The sequence below is a fragment of the Labrus mixtus genome, chromosome 12, assembly GCF_963584025.1.
Source record: "Labrus mixtus chromosome 12, fLabMix1.1, whole genome shotgun sequence".
Lineage (NCBI taxonomy): Eukaryota > Metazoa > Chordata > Actinopteri > Labriformes > Labridae > Labrus > Labrus mixtus.
The window spans coordinates 25,588,769-25,610,925 of NC_083623.1; the positions used below are offsets into that span (position 1 = coordinate 25,588,769).

At 45.6% G+C, this 22,157-nt stretch overlaps 1 protein-coding gene across 1 annotated transcript in view; it reads left to right on the forward strand.

Moving 5' to 3' along the window:
* Positions 1–22,157, forward strand: part of rev3l (REV3 like, DNA directed polymerase zeta catalytic subunit) — a 75,634-nt gene that overhangs the window by 15,186 nt on the left and 38,291 nt on the right. Inside the window, exons 2-6 of the mRNA XM_061051264.1 lie at positions 16,318–16,507; positions 16,596–16,670; positions 18,613–18,773; positions 21,344–21,491; positions 21,983–22,077. Of these exons, the coding sequence (XP_060907247.1) occupies positions 16,318–16,507; positions 16,596–16,670; positions 18,613–18,773; positions 21,344–21,491; positions 21,983–22,077 (669 nt within the window). The remainder of the gene's footprint in view (positions 1–16,317; positions 16,508–16,595; positions 16,671–18,612; positions 18,774–21,343; positions 21,492–21,982; positions 22,078–22,157) is intronic.

The following is a 22,157-nucleotide window of genomic DNA, read 5'->3' on the forward strand; positions in this document are numbered from 1 at the left end:
GGAGAGTTGCGGGTTCATAGTGACCCCGTGTCTCTCCTCCAAAGTCGAGTGTGACGAGTGTCCCTCAGAGAAGTTTGCATCTCGTGAATTGCGCCCCCCGTTGCTCTTGCCACAACATTATGGTCTTCATTTACCGAGGTCAAAGCAGAACAAAGGCACCAACTAGATTTGAAACACCTGCAAGATTTCAATTGTTTATATACTGTGTGTGTACGAAGAGGAGTGTAGTTTCTCCCTCAGCAGAGGTGAGAGGAGGATGGAAAAAGCAGGTGGAGGAGTGGAGGGATTCATATCTCGTCTGCCCTTCCTCTGACTCTACCTCAGGTGCCTGCAGACAAAGAGAGATGCTTTGATCTGAGACAGGATCAGATTATTTTTTACCAATTTTTTCTTTAATCCCAGGAAAGTTGACTGAGCATGTATACTCTCTCTCTGTCTCTCTCTCTCAGAGATAACCTGCTTTGCTTGTGTTTCTCTCACTCATTCAAGCCTGTGAGTGTGCAGGCGGCTGCTGACCGGCTCTGCTGTAAACATGACTGAAAATAGTACCTTGCTCGAGGGGGGCAGTTTTTGATGGGTGAAAATCCGCTCCAGGAAGCGGCCGAATATTTAATGAAGTGTGTTGTAACCTGTTTTCAGCTATTTTATTCAAATTTAACTAAAATAAACTACACATATCATGTGTAAAAACATACAACACTGGCCTATTTCAAAGGAAGTCATAACATATCTGGGGCGGCAGTAGATCAGCCCGGTGCGGATGATGTCTGTAGAGGTGCAGATTCACTCCCTGAGCACTGGAGGTGTCACCAAACAAGGCACTGAACCCCAAACTGCCCAGGCGGGCGCTCTTTCCTGTGCAGCGGCCTCACTCTGACATCGCTCCATCAGTGCATGTCCACAGGATCCTGTTTGCAGTGATGAGTCTAGAGTCTGTTGGGGCCCTTAGCAAAATTACACTGGGGGCCCCTCCAACCAGCATTCATCGACATTATGTTAAAAATAATCTGACACCAATGACAATTTAAAGTGGCCAATTTAAGTTTTCACCGGAATATTGAAACATTTAGTGCAACAACATTACTCTCAGATGGGGCCACCTTAGGGAGGTTTCCTACTGTCATTGCAAAATGTGCTCATTCTGAGCCACTGCTATGGCTTTAAATTTGTCAGCCCTCACGGGGGCCCCCTACTGGCAAGGGGGGCTCAAGCAGTTGCCTGCCTGTTTGTGCATGTGTGTTTCAGCCTGTGTGTGTAGCATCATGTCTCAATAACAGAGTGTCAAAGTAAACTCCCCTCGTTGGATTAATAAAGGATATCTTCTTCTTTCTTCTTCCTTCTATCATAACTGCCAACGACATGTTGACCCCTGTACCAAACCAAGAAAAAACATTGTGAGATAGTGAAGTGTAACCCTTGTTCACAGCCTGGAGAGGTGTATAAAGCTCAGCCTTTTGAATAACTTCTGTAAATGATTCAAGTGAAAATAGGCAAAACGTTGAACTTAAAGATGCACCGACTCTGAGACAGTCTCAACATGTTGAAATGAACACCCAAATGTAGAGGAAGAAGCACCGCACAGTTAGGTGGTGTGTTAAAGCTTCACATTTATTAAAGAAATCGTTGCAATATGGCAATAACATCTCCACAAAACCCAGAGCTTCATTAATGATGATAGAGGAAACCTGAGCTCAGCCTTAGAGATGGGAGGGTGAGGAGCTCAGGATGCCTCCTGGACGCCTTCGCTGGAGGTTTTCCGGGCACGCCCAACTCGGAGGAGACACCTGGGTAGACCCAGAGCTCACTGGAGGGATTATACTTCCCGGGGGGGAGCTGGAAAACGTTGCTGGGGGGGAAGGAAGTCTGGGTTGACTTACTGCTTGCTGTCACCATCAAAATGTCTGTGTTCTGTACAAGGGTTGTGTGGTTTGCATGTGAGGGTCTGTGATGACATATTACTGTCGTCCATTATCTATGAAATTGAGCAGATTGAAATCAGTGTAGTTCTATACTAAAAGTCTACTTAAGGAGATATGTGAATGTGAAACAGGTTTAAACTTTTTCAATCCTGAGTCTGGGGTCGGCATCCTTCACTCGCTCTACAGCTGCAATCTGCAGTGTGAGCTCGCACTGTGCTCTGATGTCAGTCCGCCTCCTTTGTTCGACAGCACTCTGCTATTCATGCAGGTCATGTCTCCCTCTTCAACACACGCACACTCGCGCTGCAGTGTGATGAATGTGGCTGGAGCAGCTCGATGCAGTAAGATGGGGTTTTACTCTGTGGGAGTTTGTTGACAGCCTCCCAGATTTCCATTTGTCTGTGGCTTGCGTCCCGAGCCTCCCTCCAGTGTGTGCAGCTGTGTGTGAGCTGACCTCGCTGAGGTGTAGAACATGTGACTCACACAGGATGAATGGGAACAGTGGATCCGCTGTGGAGAAGGTTGGACTCTCTTCGCTCTCACAGGCAGATGAGGGATGAGAGGTTGCACTTTTACATTTTTCAAATGTCACCTCTTTCAGATCCTCAGTCCTTGTCTTGTGGCTCCTCCGGCAGCACAGCGCTGTCTGATCAAATATATGACAGATTGGAATACTTTTCATTTTGAACTGATTTCAAATTTAGAACATGGATTAATTTGCAAGCTCACAACAACCTGTTTAGATGTGAGAATCTCATGTGTGTGGCTTTTTTTAAGTTCTTATTTTTGTGATTTCTGCAGAAAGATAAATAGGTTTGATTTAAGGTTCAGGGCGCTGATGACCCTGTGGTAAGGTCGCGCCCCATGTAGGGAGCATAGACTGGATGAAGTCTGAGTGATGTCACTCATCTGTCACTACAGGGGGCGCTAGAGTCCCATCAATGGCGGTCTCCATGTTGGAAATGCTGTCTCACCCTAACTTTCAGTCAACCTAACGACAGACTGAGAGCTGGAGCTGAGGCAGGTTTTAAACCTCCTGACAAACTGTTACACCGCGCCCACCTGTCAATCAGGTCAGCTAGGCACCTCATTGTGAATAACTCTTATCCTTCATCAAATGAAAACACAATTACCGTTTCAGACACCATGGATGACGCCCATATTTATTTGAAAAGGGTCTTTATGTACTGTATATTTTAACTTTATAAACCTGCATGACGCAGATGGGTTGAGAGAGAATGGAGAATAGACTAAGCAGCGTTTGAAATATCAACATTTTACAACCCAGTGAAAAAAGACAGAAATGTCTTCCTGTTTGAACATGGGGTCTACATGGCGCTGTGTAAAAGCTGCCTTCTTTTCACCGTGACTCTGCACGTGTGGCTGAACCATGGGGCAATGATTTGAACGGGTCACAGATCAAGCCTGATCCGGTTCACCACTTGACATGACACTTTTGAACGCTGTTTTCTCTATGATTTGAGCTTCATGGGAATGATGGGCAGAGGGAACAGAGAGAGATGACATTTACCAGCTGCCCAAGGCAGGCTCTGAACTCAGAACCACACAAGAAATGACGCAGATCCGGATGCCCCATTTACACCCATGTTTGTCCATGTGATGTGTAGAGCCGGTGAGAAGTGCAGTGAACAAAAGTACAGACCGGAGTGTACACATAAGTGCTTTCACCTTTACAGAGGCTCAGTACTTAACGATAGACGATTCTCCAGAAACCCCTTCTGTACACTGCGACATGCATTCTCCTGTCTTCTCGATCTGGTTGTCATCCGAGGTCAGGGATTGTTGGTTCTGGATGCTTAAAGGGATACTTCAACATGAATCTGTATTGACATTGGGTCATATATGTAGAAATGTGAAATACATTTTGAAGTTGGTGCCTTCTTGACCAAGAAAAGGCAGAAAGTGTCTTTTTGGCTCATGTTGATGAAAGACACCAAATGCACAGCACCGCAGGCCACTCCCACTCAGGTCCTCTAGTTCACAATCAGAAATACTTTATTAATCCCAGAGGGAAATTCAATAAATACAGTTTCTCCAACATATACAGTATAGCAGTAGAAATATAAAAACATTTACAGACATATTTACTTCAACACATAAGACCATTTCCTCAACTGATTCAGAGATTTCTTCCAGAATTGATCTTGGAAATTCCTGTCAGAAAACAGACTCTATGTCTGTGTCCATAGACAAACAGTGAGAACACAGACACTACCAGTCTGCCCCAGCTCGAGCCGGCCCGGGCTCCTCGTCCTCACCACCGCCAACAGGCAGGCCTTATGTCTCAGCTGCTGAGCTGGCAGCGGCTGGTGGCTGCAATATAGCCGCGAGAGGGTTGCTGCCGCGCGGAGCGACCGTGCTCCCGGGTGCCGGGCTTGCGGCCGGGCTCCCGGCGAGCAGTCATCTCGCCGCTATATTTATATTTTGTCGCCATTATCAGCTTTCTCCATAGAGCCTGTTAACATAGCTTCCAAGCAATATGGCGGACGATAAGTTTCGATTCTGGGAGTGAGTTCCCACCCACTGATCTGTGATTGGTCTGTAGCTTCAGTGGTTGAAAATATGAGGAACTAGCGTTGTAGTTTCACGCTTCTAACCGCAACAGCTTCCAGTGACGCAAAAATCATAATTTTTGCGTCACTGGAAGCTCCTTTTCAGACTTAGAAATACAAAGATTTCCCATCTCAGGGGAAAATGAGGGCAGGATGCACGACCATTCAAAAATACTACCAGGTTTCTAATGATACAAAGATTAATGCAAATGAGTGAAGTATCCCTTTTAAGGTTCTGTATTTTATTGATCGACTCTTTGATTAACATCAAGCAGAAAACACCTGTCGTCCTCCTGTTCTCCTGCTTTATGTGATGTTCTTACCACATCCCCTGAGCGTCCATCTTGCTTTAGATTTAGCTTTGTGAATCTGCTCCCTCCGTCTGCGCTCCATTCTCGGCAGCCAGGCAGACGTACAGACATCCTAACGAGAACAAACGTCAGGAAGATCGGCCTGCACAATTACAGCTTCGACCGACCCGCCAACATCGCAACGCAGCCAACCTCGATTTTGCCATTTTGAAGATCGATCTATTCTTGTTTTGTCTGTTAACGGAGGACTGGCATGAAGCCTCTCCTCCGAGTGACCATCTGGTCAGACTGGCTCTGCTGGTGCCGTCTGTCTCCTCAGCCGGGGAGACGTCAGGGATAGTTGGCATGGAGGTTTATCTGTTGCCTGTCGTCCAACCGGCTCAGCTTGAGCGAAGGGGACGTGCTGGCTACAAAGTGGTCATTAAGGGAGAAAGGGGAGCTGACTCTGTTCCCTGTCATGAATCTGGGGCAGGGACACAATGGATTGGTTTCTATTCACCTGCTTGCAGCTGTCACAGGCCCTATCATAAACACAGATTATGTCCACTTTAAGATTACAATAATAATCTGAGAGAAAACCTTATTACACAGACTCAAATGTTTACCAGCTTGTTTAGGAATAACCAGAATGGGACGTCATCTCTCCAGACTCCAGTCAGGACAGACTGTGGAGCAGAGGGGAGGACCCAGCTACTTGTCCTGCTAACAAAGCCCAGGCACAGAGAGGGAGACTCACACAGTCAGTTTCAGGCGTTGAATCCCTCCTAGCAGAACTCGCTGCCTAAGCAGGAATATGGTGAAGGCTTTTAACCATTTGAGTCTCTGTGTAATATGAAGATAGAACGCTTCATCTGTGCTGAGAATGGGATAGTGTTGGCGGTCATCTTTGGAGTTCAGAGCTCCCTGCAGGCACTGGAATGAGTTATCGTGATAAAAGGTTCAACAGGGTCTTGTCTTGATGGTTTGTGTTGGTTGTAGTTGGAAGGTGGTATATGTTATAGTCTTTGCAGGCAGTATTTAAAACATTGTCTTGAAACTTGAAAAAAAGCTCCACTCAGTGTGAAAATGTTCTGACAGAAAGCTCCAGAACTACTACATCCTAAAGTGAGATATTTTGGTCAGCTGCTGTTTCCAAGGTCAAGAATGAACTTAATTTCACATGGACAAGACTCAGGGACTCATTATAAAAACATGTCAAATTCAACAAGAACAGGGGAAACTTCATCTGTGGCTGGACTGCACTCAAGCTCTAAAACGTGCCAAGGATACGTGACGGTTGTTTAGAGCAAAAGGCACAGACTCCAGCTCTGCATTTCTTGTCGTGTTTGTGCTTTGTGTCCTGTGTAGAGGTGTAGAAGTGAAGGGTTGCAGATGTACAGAAGGCTGGAAAAATAAAGTTTGTGTGCTGTGGGTGTTCTGGCAGAGAGCTTCTCCTCAGACAGCTTAAAGGAAACAGACATTTTGCATGGAGGCGGCCTTTTGCTTAAAATGCATCCAAAGTCTGGACACAGCTCAGAAATCTGTCAGCAGTAATAAATTAGCTGTTCAGAACAAAACTTTTTATTTGAGCACCACACAGAACTCTTACATCTGCCTACATGAGAGGTTTCCATCAGCACTGGCTGTTTCCCAGACATTAGATCCCTTCAGCTGTGGCTCAGTGGTTGAGTCTGTCGTCTCTTAACTGGAAGGTTGGGGCTTCAATCCCCAGCTTCTGCAGCCACATGTGCGATGTGATCTTGGGCAAGACACTGAACCTTAAGTTGCTCCCACTGCTTTGCAGCATACGAATGTATATTAAAGGATTAGTTACTTCTGATGGTCACCTTTACATATCAGTCTCTACCATCAGTGTGTGAATGTGTAGGTGTGACCTGCGGTGTAAAAGAGCTTCATAGTCAGAAGACTAGAAAAGAACTATACAAGCCCAAGTCCATTTGCCATTGATCATTTCCCGCTGACCAACAGTTGACAATGAACGTTAGTCAATTTGTGTTTGTTGCTCAAACTTACCATGTTGTTACTCCTGCATTACTCTGTGTCCAAGCATGCAGATAAAATACTTCATGTTTATGTACTGTGTTGTAGAACACCTCTTCCATCCATGCCAGGGCCGAGGAAGTGTATCTTGCATATAAGCATTGGATCACTGCACTCACACTAGTCAAACAAACTGGACTTTGGGGGTCAAACGGGCTTGGGCACACAGATTGCCTAGTGTGAGTCCGCCCAAAGAAAATGAACTTTTCTTGACTGATGAAGTGTTTACCTAAAGGTGGCAACCATCATCCCTTGACTATATATCAGTTAACAGTGCCCATTCTTCAAAGAGATTTCTTTAATTACCTGCCCGTGGTGTTCCAGGTAAACTAAAAGGATCCGGGGAATAATCAGCTCCTCCCTATCATGGTGTCAGACTTGATATCAGTCTGACTCCCACACAGAGACAAGAGCACACAACGCAGGCCTGCATAATTAGTTTATAAAGCAGGGTGCGTGAAGTCCTTTTTCAGCTCTCATTCACACAGCGGCTCGTTCATGTGCACTCCATCCTCCCTCTCCTCTGCAGCAGTTAATTTAAGGAGCAGATGATGGGAGTGAATCCATTAGAAAGAGTGTGATTTAAAGGGCTGCCCTCCCCCCTCCTCTGTTCACTCCTCGTCCTCTTACTGCACACACACACACACACACACACACACACACACACACATTAAACATTTCTAACTGTTCATTCCCTCTCAGCCTAATATAAGAGGCATCCTAACACAGGGGCTGCTGTTCCCAACTTCAATTAATTAAATCCATTTTACAGACCCGTACATCACGGAGGAACATTCACACCACCTGACATTAACTCATTAAAACAGACGCAGGGAACATGGAGGCTGGTGCCAGCAGTGCCACCCAGGCAGAGGAAGTATTGATTGGTCGGCCTCGTCATGCAGATTAGTTTATTTCTCTGTGTGTCTATATTTGACTATATTTATTTATACATTAGCGTGAGCACATCCAGTTTCTTAGACAGGCTGAAGGATTTTGAGTGGGCGGTGGGTATTTGTGTGTGTCTGTGTAGTTCCTGTGTTTTGTAAACCAACGCCAAAATCTGAGACAGAATTGTTCCTGGAGAAGCTGAGAAGGTTTAGGAGTCTTTAAAAATAAAGCTGTGGTGATTGTAATTAAGAAGTTCCTTTAATGTAATTTCCCTTTGACCACCGAAGTCCAGTTTATTTTGGCAGGGAACGGTTGTTCATGCACGAGCACAAGCACAGTAACGCAGTGTGGACATGACATATTTATCCCTGTCTTGCACGTTTGAGAAATCCAGGAGTGTTAGAGGGCTGCAACGACTCAAAATGACGCCACAAAGTCAGTGAAGTCTTGTTAGATCAAATGTACCGTGCTTTATCACTACTGGAAATCTTAAGGCTGAGTGTTTTATTTCATGTAACTCGGTGCATGAGTTGATGTTGTGACTCAATCACGCCACCTTAAACGCCAAAATGACGACTGAGCATCGTGTTTGATTTGAACACAACTCATGCATGACACTGTAGTGATGATCAGATCTTGAAGTGCTAAAAAAAAAAGTGACAATATTCTATTTCCTCTCTTGGAGAAAAAAGTCCTGTGTGTGTTGTTTCGGGCGCTCCAGCAGCTCTACACGCATGGTGATGACTTAGAATAGGTAACCATGCTCAGGCCTGGTTGGGGCTGGAGCAGTGTGAGAGCAGTGTGAGCACAGGCCAGCGGGGGACTAGTGTGAGAGTGCGCCCTTAGATACTGCAGAGTTTTAAGAAAGTAGTTCAGTTAGCTGCAGTCCTGTAATCCTGTTACCCACATCAGTACTCTCTAGGTGTTAGTGAGCATCTCAGGCAAGGGCCAAAATACTAACATAACATTAAGACTGTATGTGACTGACAGGTATCATTAAAACTCTGCATCACTTATCGTTTGTATAAAATACATTAGCCTTACGGGACACTTTAGCTAGTTAAGCTAAGTACAATCTAACAAACAATCAGATTGTATTTTGCCGACCTGATGTTAGCCAGCTTGCTGTAACTTCGATCCCCAGCTCCTACAGCCACATGTCCGATGTGTCCTCGGGCAAGACGCTTAACCCCAAGTTGCTCCTGTGTAAATGTGTATGAATGGATTTGGACACTTCACACAGCAGCCTCTACCATCACCGTGTGAATGGGTGAGACATGCGGTAGTCAGAAGACAAGAAAAGCTCCATACAAGCTCAAGCCTCTTTACCGTTTGCTTCTGAATCCGCTGATCTTCTCTTCTCTGCACAGCATTTTGCTCCACTATAAGGCCTTCCATTTGGCTATTACCTAGCATGCCAACATTAGCTAAAAGCCCATGAAATGAACAAACAAATATAAAGACTATTTGTATACAGTTAAAAAAATGCAACCTCAACATCCACTTGTATCTTGAACTGGAGAGATGAGCACATATTTCCTGATGTGTGTCGTTCCCTCTGCGGGCAGTGGGAGCTTCGAGGCCTTCATTTGAAACCGCTCTCCCTGGGCGTTATTTTTTAATTAATACCAACGCCTGATTTATTAACTTGTGCTCCTCCCTGTGGCAGCTGTCTGTCTGATTACACATGTGGACTGCCCCCCCCCCCCCCACACACACACACACACACACACACACACACTTATTGCTCTGCTCACACGTGCAGAAAAGCACCGGGGTAGATGTAGTTTGCTTTTTAAGTGTACAGTTTAAGAAAGAAGATAATGGCATCACCAAATGTTTCTTTATGAATAACATCTTGATGATGTGTTTAGGTCTCTGTCACTGGATGGGATAATGCTTACTCATTCAGTCACTTGAGGTCATTTTGATCACACATGTCCTGAACTCCAGAAAGAGTCCCGAACATCAGCTGCTAGTGTGAACATGTTTAGTCGATTAAACCGTTGAATGTCTTCATCCTCCCTAGTCGTTAGGGGTGTTGGGGGAGTTTTGCTTCCTAATTTCATCACTGTTTGTCTCAGCTGTCAACATACTGTATTCCACTGTTGTGTTAAAGGAGTGCTACCCCCCCCTCACCTCATCTCAACAGAGTATTTTGAGCTGTGAGGTCATGTAAATGTGCGCGGTTCTGGTGTCAAAGCTGACTTACTGAAAATGTCAGGGCCTGTCAGGGAAAGTCCTCCACTGATCTAGAGAATGTCAGGAACACATTTGTGAGAAGGTCTTCTGTCAGATAAAGCTCGTTTCGAGAAGTAAACCTTTTATCAGACATGTGGATTTGCTGCTTGAACTACACAATTTAAGCGGCTCTGTATATCCATGTTGCGTCACTATTCCCCCCGCCACATGATGATGACCTTCCTACCACTGGAGGATTTATGAATGACAGAGGGGGGAGGGGCTGTGAGGGCTTCAGGGGTTTTATCTTTCGGGGGGGGAGGAGCCCTGGCTGAGGTCCACTCTCGTCATCTCTTTACCCTCCCACCCCTCTGTTTGGTCATGTTAATCTTCAGGGTCGCTCCATGACTCAGCAGCAGGAGTATTAGCAGCTCCACACTCCCACCACTGGGTCAGTGAGGCAGACAGACAACAGCTGAGTCATTGTTATGAAGCCCCACATCTCCTGCTGTCTATGAGGTACGCAGATCAGGGTCGTCAGAGATACATTTGATTTCTGGACAGATCAGAGACTGCATATCGCTGCTCGTCTTTTAAGCACACACAATCATGAATCATAAATCAGAAATGATTTGTCTCACATCTCATTCCAACTTGGTGTCAATATGTCTGCTTTCCATTGTCCATGGCTCTGTTTTTATGGGTCTCCCCATGCTCACCTGTGAGCTATGTTACATCAACGATCGGCTCAGATCAGTCAGATGAATCAGATGAAGCCCCAGCTAGGGCATCCTTTAAATTGATTGGTGTCCGTTTGGCGCTGACTCTGAGGCCTAGTTCACACAAATGTTGCATGTCAAGGACATGGTTTTCATGTTTAAAGGGGGTCAGGTCTTTGTAAACGCTGTTAGGAACCAATCACAAAGCAACAATCAATGATAGCTCAAACTTTCTGAAAGTACCTTTAATGAATCTGATTTCTCATCCCTCAGATTGACTGCAGAACAATTTACATTCCAAGTAAAGAATCAGATGTTTGTCCTTTTCATCCTCTCCCCTCAGCTCACGCCCCCCTCTCCACGTATACCTTCCTCTCTCTCCTGAGCACACACACACCGCATTTTTATCTCTAAAGCAGCCACACGCAAACACACCTTTTCTCTCATTATCATTATTTTCTTCTCAGTCACACTCTCTCTCTCTATCTCTCTCTATCTCTCCCCCTCCATCTCTCTCTCTCCCTCTCTCACTCTCTATCTCCCTCCATCTCTCTCTCTCTATCTCTCCCCCTCCATCTCCCTCCCCCTCCATCTCTCTCTCTCTATCTCTCCACCTCCATCTCTCTCTTCCCCTCCCTCTCTCTCTCTATCTCCCTCCATCTCTCTCTATCTATCTCTCCCCTCCATCTCTCACTCCCTCCATCTCTCTCTCTCCCTCCATCGCTCTCTCTCTCTATCCCTCCCTCCCCCTCCGTCTCTCTCTCTCCCCCTCCATCTCTCTCTCCCTCTATCTATCTCTCTCCCTCCCTATCTGTCTCCCTCCATCTCTCTCTCTCTCTCTCTCTCTTTCTCTCTCTGTCTCTCTCCCTCTCTCTGTCTCTCTCCATCTCTCTCTCTCCCTCCATCTCTCTCTCCCCCCTCCCTCCCTCCCTCTCTCTCTCCCTCCCTCTCTCTGTCTCTCCCTCTCTCTCGCTCTCCCTCTCTCCCTCCCTCTCTCTGTCTCTCCATCTACCTCTGTCTCTCTCTCTCTCTCCCTCTCTCTCCCTCCCTCTCTCTGTCTCTCTCCCTCCCTCTCTCCCTCTCTCTCTCTCCCTCTCTCCCTCTCTCTCTCTCTCTCTCTCTCTCTCTCTCTGTGGTCTGACCAGCTGGGTGGAAAGAATCACTTGTTTATCCCTCCTGCTGTCTGTCAGGGGGCTTTTTGCTTTGCTGTTGCATAGCAACTGCAGCAGAAGCCGGCATCGGCAGTTTACTGTGTGTGTTGCTGTGAGTGTGTGTGTGTGTCAGAAAGAGAGAGAGTGCAGGCTGTAGACAGACGCGTGCCGCCCTCACCGCTCCCTCACATCCTGAGTGCCTGCCAGCCTTTGTGTGGCTCACAGTGGAGATCACACACACACACACACACCTTAGTATTGTACTGTTCAGAGACTCACACAAGTACACACTCCAGACGAAACAGAGACCTGCTGATCCCACCGTCGCTCTACATCTCATTGACTGCTAAACAATTTTCTCTTCAATGGTTGGTTTTTAACCCTTTCATTCCCAGTCTATTGATTTAAATGACCGGTTTAAAAGGTTGTTTAAGTGAAAGTGTTTTATTTGTACTGTTTTGTTATATATGTATGAATCGTAGAAGTTGACTTAGTGTGGATTCAAAGTCCAATAAAATCATATCATATCATATCATATCATTAAATTTTTACCACTTAAACACAAAGGTTTGTCCTCCATTTCCCAACCTCTTCCATCCGATTTGATTTAGTTTACATTAAAATATTTAATAAAAAGTCTTATCACGCAAACACACATATTTTGCTCAAGTCCATCTGCCATTTATCAAAAGCCACCTTTAACTGATCAGATATGACCGTCAACCAATAATTGTGATTTCTGCACCTACAAAGTGCAAGTCTATCACCTGAGCAGATCAGTTATCATCTTAAAAGGCTTAGATAATGACCAACAACCAACAACCTCCTCATGCTCATCGTTTAGGAACACCAATCTTTATTTGGATACACAGTGTTTCCCCGCCCCCCCCTGAAGGTCAAGTAAAAAAGTTTTTTTTTTTTTTAAGATTTACTTTTGGGCTTTTTGTGCCTTTTATTGTAGAGATAGGATAGTGGATAGAGTTGTAAATCAGGGAAAGAAGTCATTTAAGGATACCTTTCCAATAGAAAAGGACATCTGTCATTAAAAGTAACACATGAACACCAAGATTCATTCAAGTGTTTGTGTCGGCATGTCGGCTTGTCCCCACCCCCCAACGCTGTAAACCTAGGGGAAACACTGATATAACTCGTTTTGTGTGCGCTCTTGTAGGACCATTTGAGACTGCGTAATCATCAACCACTATCAGAGCAGCAAACTCTCACAGATGACAGACTTTAAATCATGAAAGAAGGTTAATTACATTATTTAAGCAGCTTGAAAAGTGGCATCTTTCCTTAAAGGTCACATATCCTCCTCCTCTTCAACCAGTTTAAATAAGTCTCAGAGCTCCTCAAAACATGTGTATGTAGTTTCTTGTTCTAAATCCACTCTGATCCTGTATTTGATCATGTCTATAAACCCCTCTATTTCAGCCCTGTTCAGAACAGGCTGTTTCTGTGTCTGTACCTTTAAATATGTAAATGAGCTGTGTCTGACCACACCCCCTCTCTGGAAGGTGGCTTCGTCTTTCTCGCTCCATGTCCTATTGTTTACGGTGAGAAGGCAGACTCAGAGGTCAGAACAAACACCTAGCTGTGGGAGTGTCACCCACCTGGGGGAGGGGTTACTGCCCTTTGTGATGTCATGAAGGGAAAATCTCCAAACGGCCTGTTTGAGCACACATTTTCTGAAAAGTGGAGCAGGTAGAAGATGGAGAGGATGGACTTTTCTCATCATTGGGGGGTTTGTAGACAAACTAGAGACACATGTTAGTGTTAGAGAAACATGGTGAAGTGTGTTTTGTATAACATGTGACCTTTTAATAAATAACTATACATTATTTGATTGTTTGATGATTGGGTGCTGAATTGTTCATATTTTTGACTCCAGTGGACACAAGCTGTGTGTCTTATCTCTCTGCTGATTTAGTCCCGTTCATTTATAAAACAAAGTTTATACAACTAAAAATCTCATCCTGCTTCCTTTTATTAGTCAATTCACTTATTCTAATAATCTATTCTGTTGAAGTGTGGTGGGGTGTGGAAGTGTTTTTGAAGTGTCACCAGGCTAGTGAAGGGGACTGGGCCTTAAATTGGGGATGGGCTTTTATTCAAAGTTTTACAGTAAATAGAAATGATCAGACTTTCTGCTGATGACTGTGTTTGCTGCTGTTGCTCATAAAGAGGCATCATTATTCATTTCAGTCTGTTACATAACCAGTTTAGAGCTTCAACAGTCATCATAGGATTAATAGTTCACAATGCAACTCTCGTTTAGCAGAGCTTCATCTCCAAGGACGACGAACACACATTAACTGTAGATTCTTTTTTTATCTCACAATGATAGTGTGTCTGTCTCTGTAATGTCTTCCACCGTGAGCTCCAACATATGCTGCGTCTTCAGGTTCAAGAGAAGCTCATTACCTTTCAGCACCACATCTCATCTTGCATCATCACCCCCTTCTCCTCCCCTCTCTCCTCCCCGCACCTCCCTATTTGGAGGCAGTCACATGCATCCATGTGCAGAGAGATGCTGGGAATATTTCTCCCTCTTTTGGAAGCTCCACTTCAGGTCCAGCAATCTCAACGGCAGGCAGCACCTGTCACACCAGAGCATGGAGAATTGGCAAGCTGTGTGTGTGTGTGTGTGTGTGTGTGTGTGTGTGTGTGTGTGTGTGTGTGTGTGTGTGTGTGTGTGTGTGTGTGTGTGTGTGTGTGTGTGCGTGTGCGTGTGCGTGTGCGTGTGCGTGTGCGTGTGCTGGAGAGAACCTTTCTTCCCCTTCCTGACAGTCGGGAAGGTAGACACGTCTCTGGGCATGTGCAGACACGTCCTGGCATGAGTCGAGCTCCTGCTCCACACCGCCTCCTCCTGTTCAACTTCCCCTCATTGGTGAAGCTAAGTGGATGTTTTGTGAGCCTCAGTGCCCTCATTCTCAGTTTTTTCTCTCTCCCCCCACTGCTGTTATTATCCCTCATGTAGCCGGATTAATCACAGCGCTGGCTCCTGCAGCAGCGTGCAGATAGAGAGCAGGATGACGGGGGATGAATCGGAGCGTGTTGTCTGCAGCACAGCTCACCTCGGATGACTCTCGACAGCAGCAGCAGGAGCGAGTGTACATGTCTGTCTGCCGGCGATGATGCTCCCCCCCCTCCCCCCCCCCCCCCCCCTTATAAATACTGTATCTCACCCTCTCTCGGCACCGGCTGACCTCACTTGACATCAATCAAGACCTCAATCCTCTCCGCTCCTCCCACAATCCCCGCTCTTCCTCCCTGTGTCTGTTGAGTTATTTAGCTAATGGGTCGCTTTTACACCGTGTGCATGTAAATCATGAACCATGACATCACAAGTCTCCTTTGATGCCTCCATGTTGGAACTCATCTGTCGCCCGTGTGACCTCGCAGTGATCGGTCAAAAAGTGAAGTTTACTGGAGCTGCAGCAGACTGAACGCATCACAGACCCTCTGTGTTAGTAGAAGGAGAAGAAGCCACAGCTGCTGCTCAGTCCATGTGTTTCTGAAGGACTTTATCAATGCATGCTGGGAAAATGAGTTCTGTAGCCAGGGCACAAGTATTCTAAATTTACAACTGACTTCATTGTTCAGCATATTCTTCTCTTATTATTATTAAATGCAACATGTTCTTTAAACATCAAACACAATAGTTTGTAGTTTGGCTCTGATGTTACTGTAGATGCACTCTGTCAGATTATTGACCATGTTTGAAGGTGAAGAAGTTTTATGGGGATGATAAAGACGGGTAATGTTGCTTTAATCTATCGAGTCGTACAAATGGAAGGTGGAAGTGTCCCCCTGAAGCTGGGCTCACACCGTTTGATTTCAGGCCGATTGTGACCCCATTTTTAAGTTACACAACTGATTGTCAAGTCCCACAGAATTGTGTGCATTTTGCCACGCAGCGTACACAAGTTCTGATCATGGCCCAGTCAGCTGACCGGACCAGTCGGATGAATATATGGCATTGTTAAAAATGTTGTCGTATGACCTTTTTACACTTGTGCTGTCCTCGAGCAGAGGGGGGTTTGAGGTGTGTCTCTGGAGGAGCTGAGGCTTCAGAATAGCGGAGGTGTGGCCAAACAGCAGTTCCAGTTTTGGTGTCATGATGTTGCTCCAAGGCCACATCTACTGGATCAAAAAGTTGCACATTCTTCCTTTAAAGGGGGTCTGCCTCCAATCAGATTTGTCTATACGAACCTCCTGTTGGCATGTTGAAATGGCCTTGGGTGTGAAGAATGTGCACTCCATTTTCTAATGGATGTCTTGCCGACTGAGAGATGTTTCAACTTCATTTGATGTACTGTGTGGGTGTCTTTGCAAAGTTTTTCAATTTTTTGGTAATTTTTTTACTATTGGACACCAGTGTGTGAGTTTTTGGGAGAACAGCAGAGGATGATGGATTTGATCTTATGCAAAAAGGAAACACAGTTTTATTGGTGGTGTAATAAAAACCTGGATCCTTTTGTGTTTTAAAAAAGCTTTAAATATATTTTGATGCTCTTTTTGTGCTGCAGGTCAGAAAACGTGTCTCCACCTCCACGGCGTCTTCCCTTATATCTACATCCCATACGATGGCTACAGCCAGCAGCCAGAGCGCTACCTGCGGCAGGTGGCCTTCAGCATCGACAGAGCCCTTAATGTTGCCATGGGAAACCCCGCCTCTAACGCCCAGCACGTTTTCAAGGTGGTGCTTGTCTCTGGCATGTAAGTACCTACTTCAGCACAAACAAATGAAATATTGTCCAGGTTAATTTCCACTTTGATAACTGGATTAATTTTTCTTGTCTTGCAGGCCGTTCTATGGCTACCACGCCAAGGAGAAGCACTTTATGAAGATATATATGTACAATCCTCAGATGGTCAAAAGGTAAGGTTACTGCAGATCGATTCAGTTAAACGTGAACAGGGCTGATGTTACTGAGAGCCAGACTGTGTGCGCATGACTCTGCCAGCTCACTAAATGGAAATCGATGGCTGTGTATTCAGTTGTTCAGTTGTGTGTGTGTGTGTGTGTGTGTGTGTGTGTGTGTGTGTGTGTGTGTGTGTGTGTGTGTGTGTGTGTGTGTGTGTGTGTGTGTGTGTGTGTGTGTGTGTGTGTGTGTGTGTGTGTGTGTGTGTGTGTGTGTGTGTGTGTGTGTGTGTGTGTGTGTGTGTGTGGTGTGTGTGTGTGTGTGGTGTGTGTGTGTGTGTGTGTGTGTGTGTGTGTGTGTGTGTGTGTGTGTGTGTCGCTCAGTAGCACACAGGCAGACTGTGAATTATTGGACAGAGCAATCAGCGTTAGCAGTGATGCTGTGAGTGGAGCGCTGCTGCTGAGTACAGCAGAGAGGGAGAGGTCCACAGAGAGAGAGAGAGACGAGATGTAAGGATCTAAATAACTGTACGTTTACGATTTCAGAAAGAAAGAGGAATAAGAGAGGAAGGAGACATTCTGAGAAAGACAGCACACAAGGAACCACAGCAAAGACAAGCCCCAAACAGGGATTCAGGGACAACAGACAGCGAATGATAAAAGAAGAAAAAGATGTGAGCGGCACGAGTGTGTCTGCCCCTCCGCCTCCCCTCACCCTCTCGTCTCTGATCAGTCTGTCAATCAGTCAGCACGCTGCTCTGACCTTTAAAGGGGAAACATGACTCCAGGACGGAGCTCAAGGATTCACAGAGTGAACTGAGACCTATTCATCTTTATCTACCGTCACCATGCATGCTGTGTCAATGTGAGGCTCCCCTGTGGTGAGGGACGCTTCTGGACGACTGGGTCTCCAGTTAAAACTGTGGAATTAAATTTATAGCTTCCCTGATTTAAAATAATTCAATAAATAACTGAAAAAGTCAGGTTGACCTTTAAAATCGGAGGTTCTGTCTGCTGTGGCTCTGAGGAGGTTTCAAAGAGCACGTCAAGAATAAACTGTGCACAACATGAACAAAGAAAAAAGTCTGAGGAAGAGACTCTAACAGGACTTTCACACCTGCAGAAAACGACGTTTATACATCGTAAATGCATTGCTAGAAAAACAGGCTTGTAAGGGAAGAGCTGTTGGGCCATGTTGCATGTATGTTCCCTCCCCGATCTGCTCAGAAGAAAATCAGGACCCTCCCGATTTGACATCAGAAACCCTGTTGTATCAGGAGAACACAGAGGACGGCCGAGCACGCACTCTGAGAATTATCTTGTGGAACGGAACAATAGCCAATCAGGACGCAAGCTGACTGAAGCAGTAAGCACAACTAAGGTAACCATGGCGACAACAGCAATCGTGAAACATAAAGTTGGATGGAGGACAGAAATGGAGGATAAATGTGTTGATCTGTGAGTGTTTATACAACGTGTCTGTAAAACAAACAACTGACGAGGAACAGAGCTGGACCGACTCTGTTACCGTAACAGATCAACCAGGTAGCTAATAGCTAGCCACAGTTAGCTTGACCATCATGTACGAGGTTTGAGAGTAGAGACTCTGGTTGTTGTTGGTGAATGAATCTGTGTGTGTGTGGTGTGCTGAGCTATAAGAACTGAACTGTTACATCTGTCATGATTTGTCTTCATGTGTCGACTCTCTCACATCTTTGAGTGTGTACCACGCTGTTAAAGATTACAGTTTGTATTTTTACAATATGAAGCTCAGTATCTGTCTGTATGAAGCTGACTTCACCTGGAAGAAAACACAAACACTTTCAAGATGAAAATCATCGTCTGAAATCACAGCAGCTCAGTCGATAACATCTGTTTGTTGTTGTTGTTGTTGTTGTTGTTGTTTTCTCCTCTGTCTCATCGGCAGCTTTAGTGTAACAATAACTTGTGTGTGTTGTAGGGTGTGTGAGCTGTTACAAAGCGGAGCAGTGATGAACAAGAGCTACCAGCCCCACGAGGGCCACATCCCTTACCTGCTGCAGCTCTTCATAGACTACAACCTGTATGGCATGAACCTGCTCAACCTGGGCGCTGTCAAGTTCCGCAGGAGCCAGAAAAAAGGTAAGAGAGCGAGAGCTCGGCCGTTTAACTTACAGGTATGTAGAGTAGAGAAAGGCTGGCAGTCGTGACTTGGGTTACATTAACTTTTGGTACGTTTCGAGAATCCTCTCTTTGTTTCCATCTTTAAAGTTGACCTCTCTGGGCACCAGTAGCCTGGTGGTTTTGTTGTGTGCCCCATGTACAGAGGCTGTAGTCCTCATCGCAGCAGCCATGGTTTCTAATCCGACCTCGGCCCTTTGCTGCGTGTCATCCCCCTCTCTCTCCCATTATTTCCTGTGTCTCTTTAGCTGTCCTCTCCAATAAAGGCCCAAAAAATATCTTTAAAAAAAATCAAGTTGACCTCTCTTTACTTTGCACGTCTTGTTTTGTGGCCTCTTTCCTCGACTTCTCTTCATTTCCTTCTGTTGTTGTTGTTTGACTTGAACCGTCTCTCCTCTCTCTCTTTTGTTAACCACATCTTTCTGGTCCAGTTTGGCCGCTTGGTTTATTTTCCTTGCTGCATCCTTTGAAGGCAAAAAATCAAATTTGAGGAAAGCTCAGCGTCAGAAAGCTTTCACAGAAAACATACTGAACCAGGAGGTGTGAGGACAGAAGAAGAAGAAGACGCAGATATTGAGTGTCAGGAGTGACATCTTTGCAGTCTTGTGGGTCTTTGTCTCGGTGCCCCGTCAGCCCTACAGACAGATCATACAGACTCCCAGGAGAATGACATCCGCTGATTTGCCTCAAACACTCTGACTCATGAGGCTGAGGCGCAGCAGGTTGCCTGTGTGAAATGAACACTAAATATTGGCAGCGCTTGTCCTGACGCTGTCTTTACAAACCTCGACCCAGACTCAAAGTAATAAGTGAAAACTGATGATTTTAATGATTGTCTTGTTTCTCAGCTGCTTCATTGTACACAGAAGCAACTAAAGCCACAGCATGGCTAGATAATATTTATGCTACAATGTCCCAAAATAAACCTTCACTGTTTTACCAGGATTATAAGGACCTTCTCTCCAATATAGGGTCGTCAGAATTTCCCAAACTTTGATAATTTGATCGATTACGCATGTTTTTTGTAAGGTTTATTTTTTGACTTTTTATGCCTTTATTTAGAGATCGGACAGTGGAGTCAGAAACCAGAGAGAGAGAGAGAGAGATGACGTGAGGGAAAGGAGCCACAGGTCGGATACAAATCCAGGCCACCCGCTTGGAGGACTTTAGCCTCCATACATTGGGCGCACGCACTAACCACTAGGATACCACCGCCCCCTTACCTCCTCTTTTTATGACCCTCTCTCTTTTTATTTTCCCGGCTCCTCGTTTAGGAGCAAAGCGATGACGACAGCTCTATGCTTGCTCAAATCAATGTTTTCACACTTATTTTATTTGGTCGCCCGTTTGCATGCCCTCTCCTCAGGCGCTCCCAGCTGTTGTTTTCCCAGATGTGCTCAGGTGGTTTTTGGACTACGACGCGTCTCTGTGTTCGGCCCCTAAGTGTGTGCTTCCTCTTGAATAGTGAGCACTCGGGGTTTGCTCTTCAGCTGTGACCCTTACCCGTCAGTGGGCCTCCCAGTGGGAGTGGCAGACAGAAGGTTGGATCCTCAGATCCTGGGTGAATCTGACCCTCAACAAACTCCACTTCACTTCCTCCTCATGGAGACTTAAACCCTTGATTTCCAGCTCTGTTTGATCCCAGCTTAGTCCTAATCTGAGACCGGTACCCCCGCTCATCATCGCTGATCGGACCCCTCTCTTCTCCCCCCCCCCCCCCCCCCCCCCCCCCCACACACACACACACACACACACACACACACACTCCCAGAGAACAGAGAAGAGAGGCTCCTCCACATGTGAGGGCATTAACGATTCAGGACAGGAAATTCCTCACTCCATTTTAATAAAGTTCTTTTTTGTGCAAAATCCTCACGCTTGACTCTCCTCCGACAAAAAGCAGTGCTCCCATGTTTGATCCACCTCTACTCTGATGCAATCAACAGAAAGTTCTCCTGTGTCCCGGACAACAAAGACACTCAAACGCCCCAATAATGGCTACACCTGTTTACATTTCCTGCTCCCCTCCAGCTTCCACTTGAAAGCCAGTTCTTAATCTGGGATCAAGTAGGGGAATGATAAAAGGGGCTGGACTGGTGAAAAGAGGCCTCTTAAAGATGAAAAAAAACCTTAAAGGGTTTTTAAGTCACCTTCACGTCTCAAAACTCACCTCAAAAAACAACAAGCAGGCTGCCAGGCTGTGTTTTAAAAAGACTGAGAAAGGAAACTGATATCTGCAGCTTCTTATTTCAATTGTGTCTCAAAGTGTCCCTTTAGAGGGAGCTCTTTTCAGACTTCTGTTACTACCTCTGAAGATGGTACAGAGAGGGGATCACTTCGTCCCCCTGTTTAGTTGAAGGCTAAACATCACAGAGGCGTCTGAACAGAGCTGCTCTCTTTCTAAGAAGTTGTTTCATTCATTTACTGCAGGATGTAAAAACACTTATTTCTAAATGTTTTAAAATCAAGTGTTGATCGTGTCTTTCTTGCTCTTCTGGAGTCTTTAACGCCTTCTGTGTGTGTTTTCCCAGAAGACGCTGCTGCAGCGGGCCCAGACAAACAGACTCCCAGCAGCAGTCGTCCCAGCATCAGCCCCTGGAAGAGCCCCTGCACCTCCAAACTCAATGACAGCACCCTGGGGGGCACGTTTGTCCGCTGGGAGGAGAACGCCATACCCTGGTGGGTGTCACCCGGCCCGGCCTCGGCTGCACAGTCTCTTACTTTACTACAGCTGTCATGATCGAGCTGCTCTCAGCGTCATCTGTCTTTGTCTTTAACGAATAAAACGCTTTTCCATTTTGAAAACATTTATAAGATACAGCCCTTTGTTTTGTTTTATTGAACTATTTTTAGTTTTCTTAGAAGTTTATTTATTGAAGCTGTAAGTCTTTATTATTGAGGTACTCCTTTATTTGAAAAGTCAACAAGCAACACTTGAAGATTCCTTATTCCACACACACAGAATGTGACTTACAAAAAGAAGCTCCTTTCTTTATACATACGACTTCAAACTGAGATGGTTTGACAAAAGTCTTCATGCATCCTTAATCTATCTATTAAGCTGTTTGCACATATTTCTACACTATCGCTACAAAAGTTACTGTAAACTAGAACCTCTCTTGAAGCATTTTCATATCTCCCCTTTTTGTGTTCTTTGTGTCTGCCTGCAGCTCTCTGGTCCTGGACGAGGTGGAGAAGCAGAGCACGTGTGAGCTGGAGGTCGATGCTGTGGCTGTGGACGTCCTCAACCGGCTGGAAATCGAAAGTAAGCACCCCCCCGAGGATGTCCAGTCCCCCACCCTGTCAGTCACAGTGTTATAGCACCACTCTGAGTGCTGCATGAAT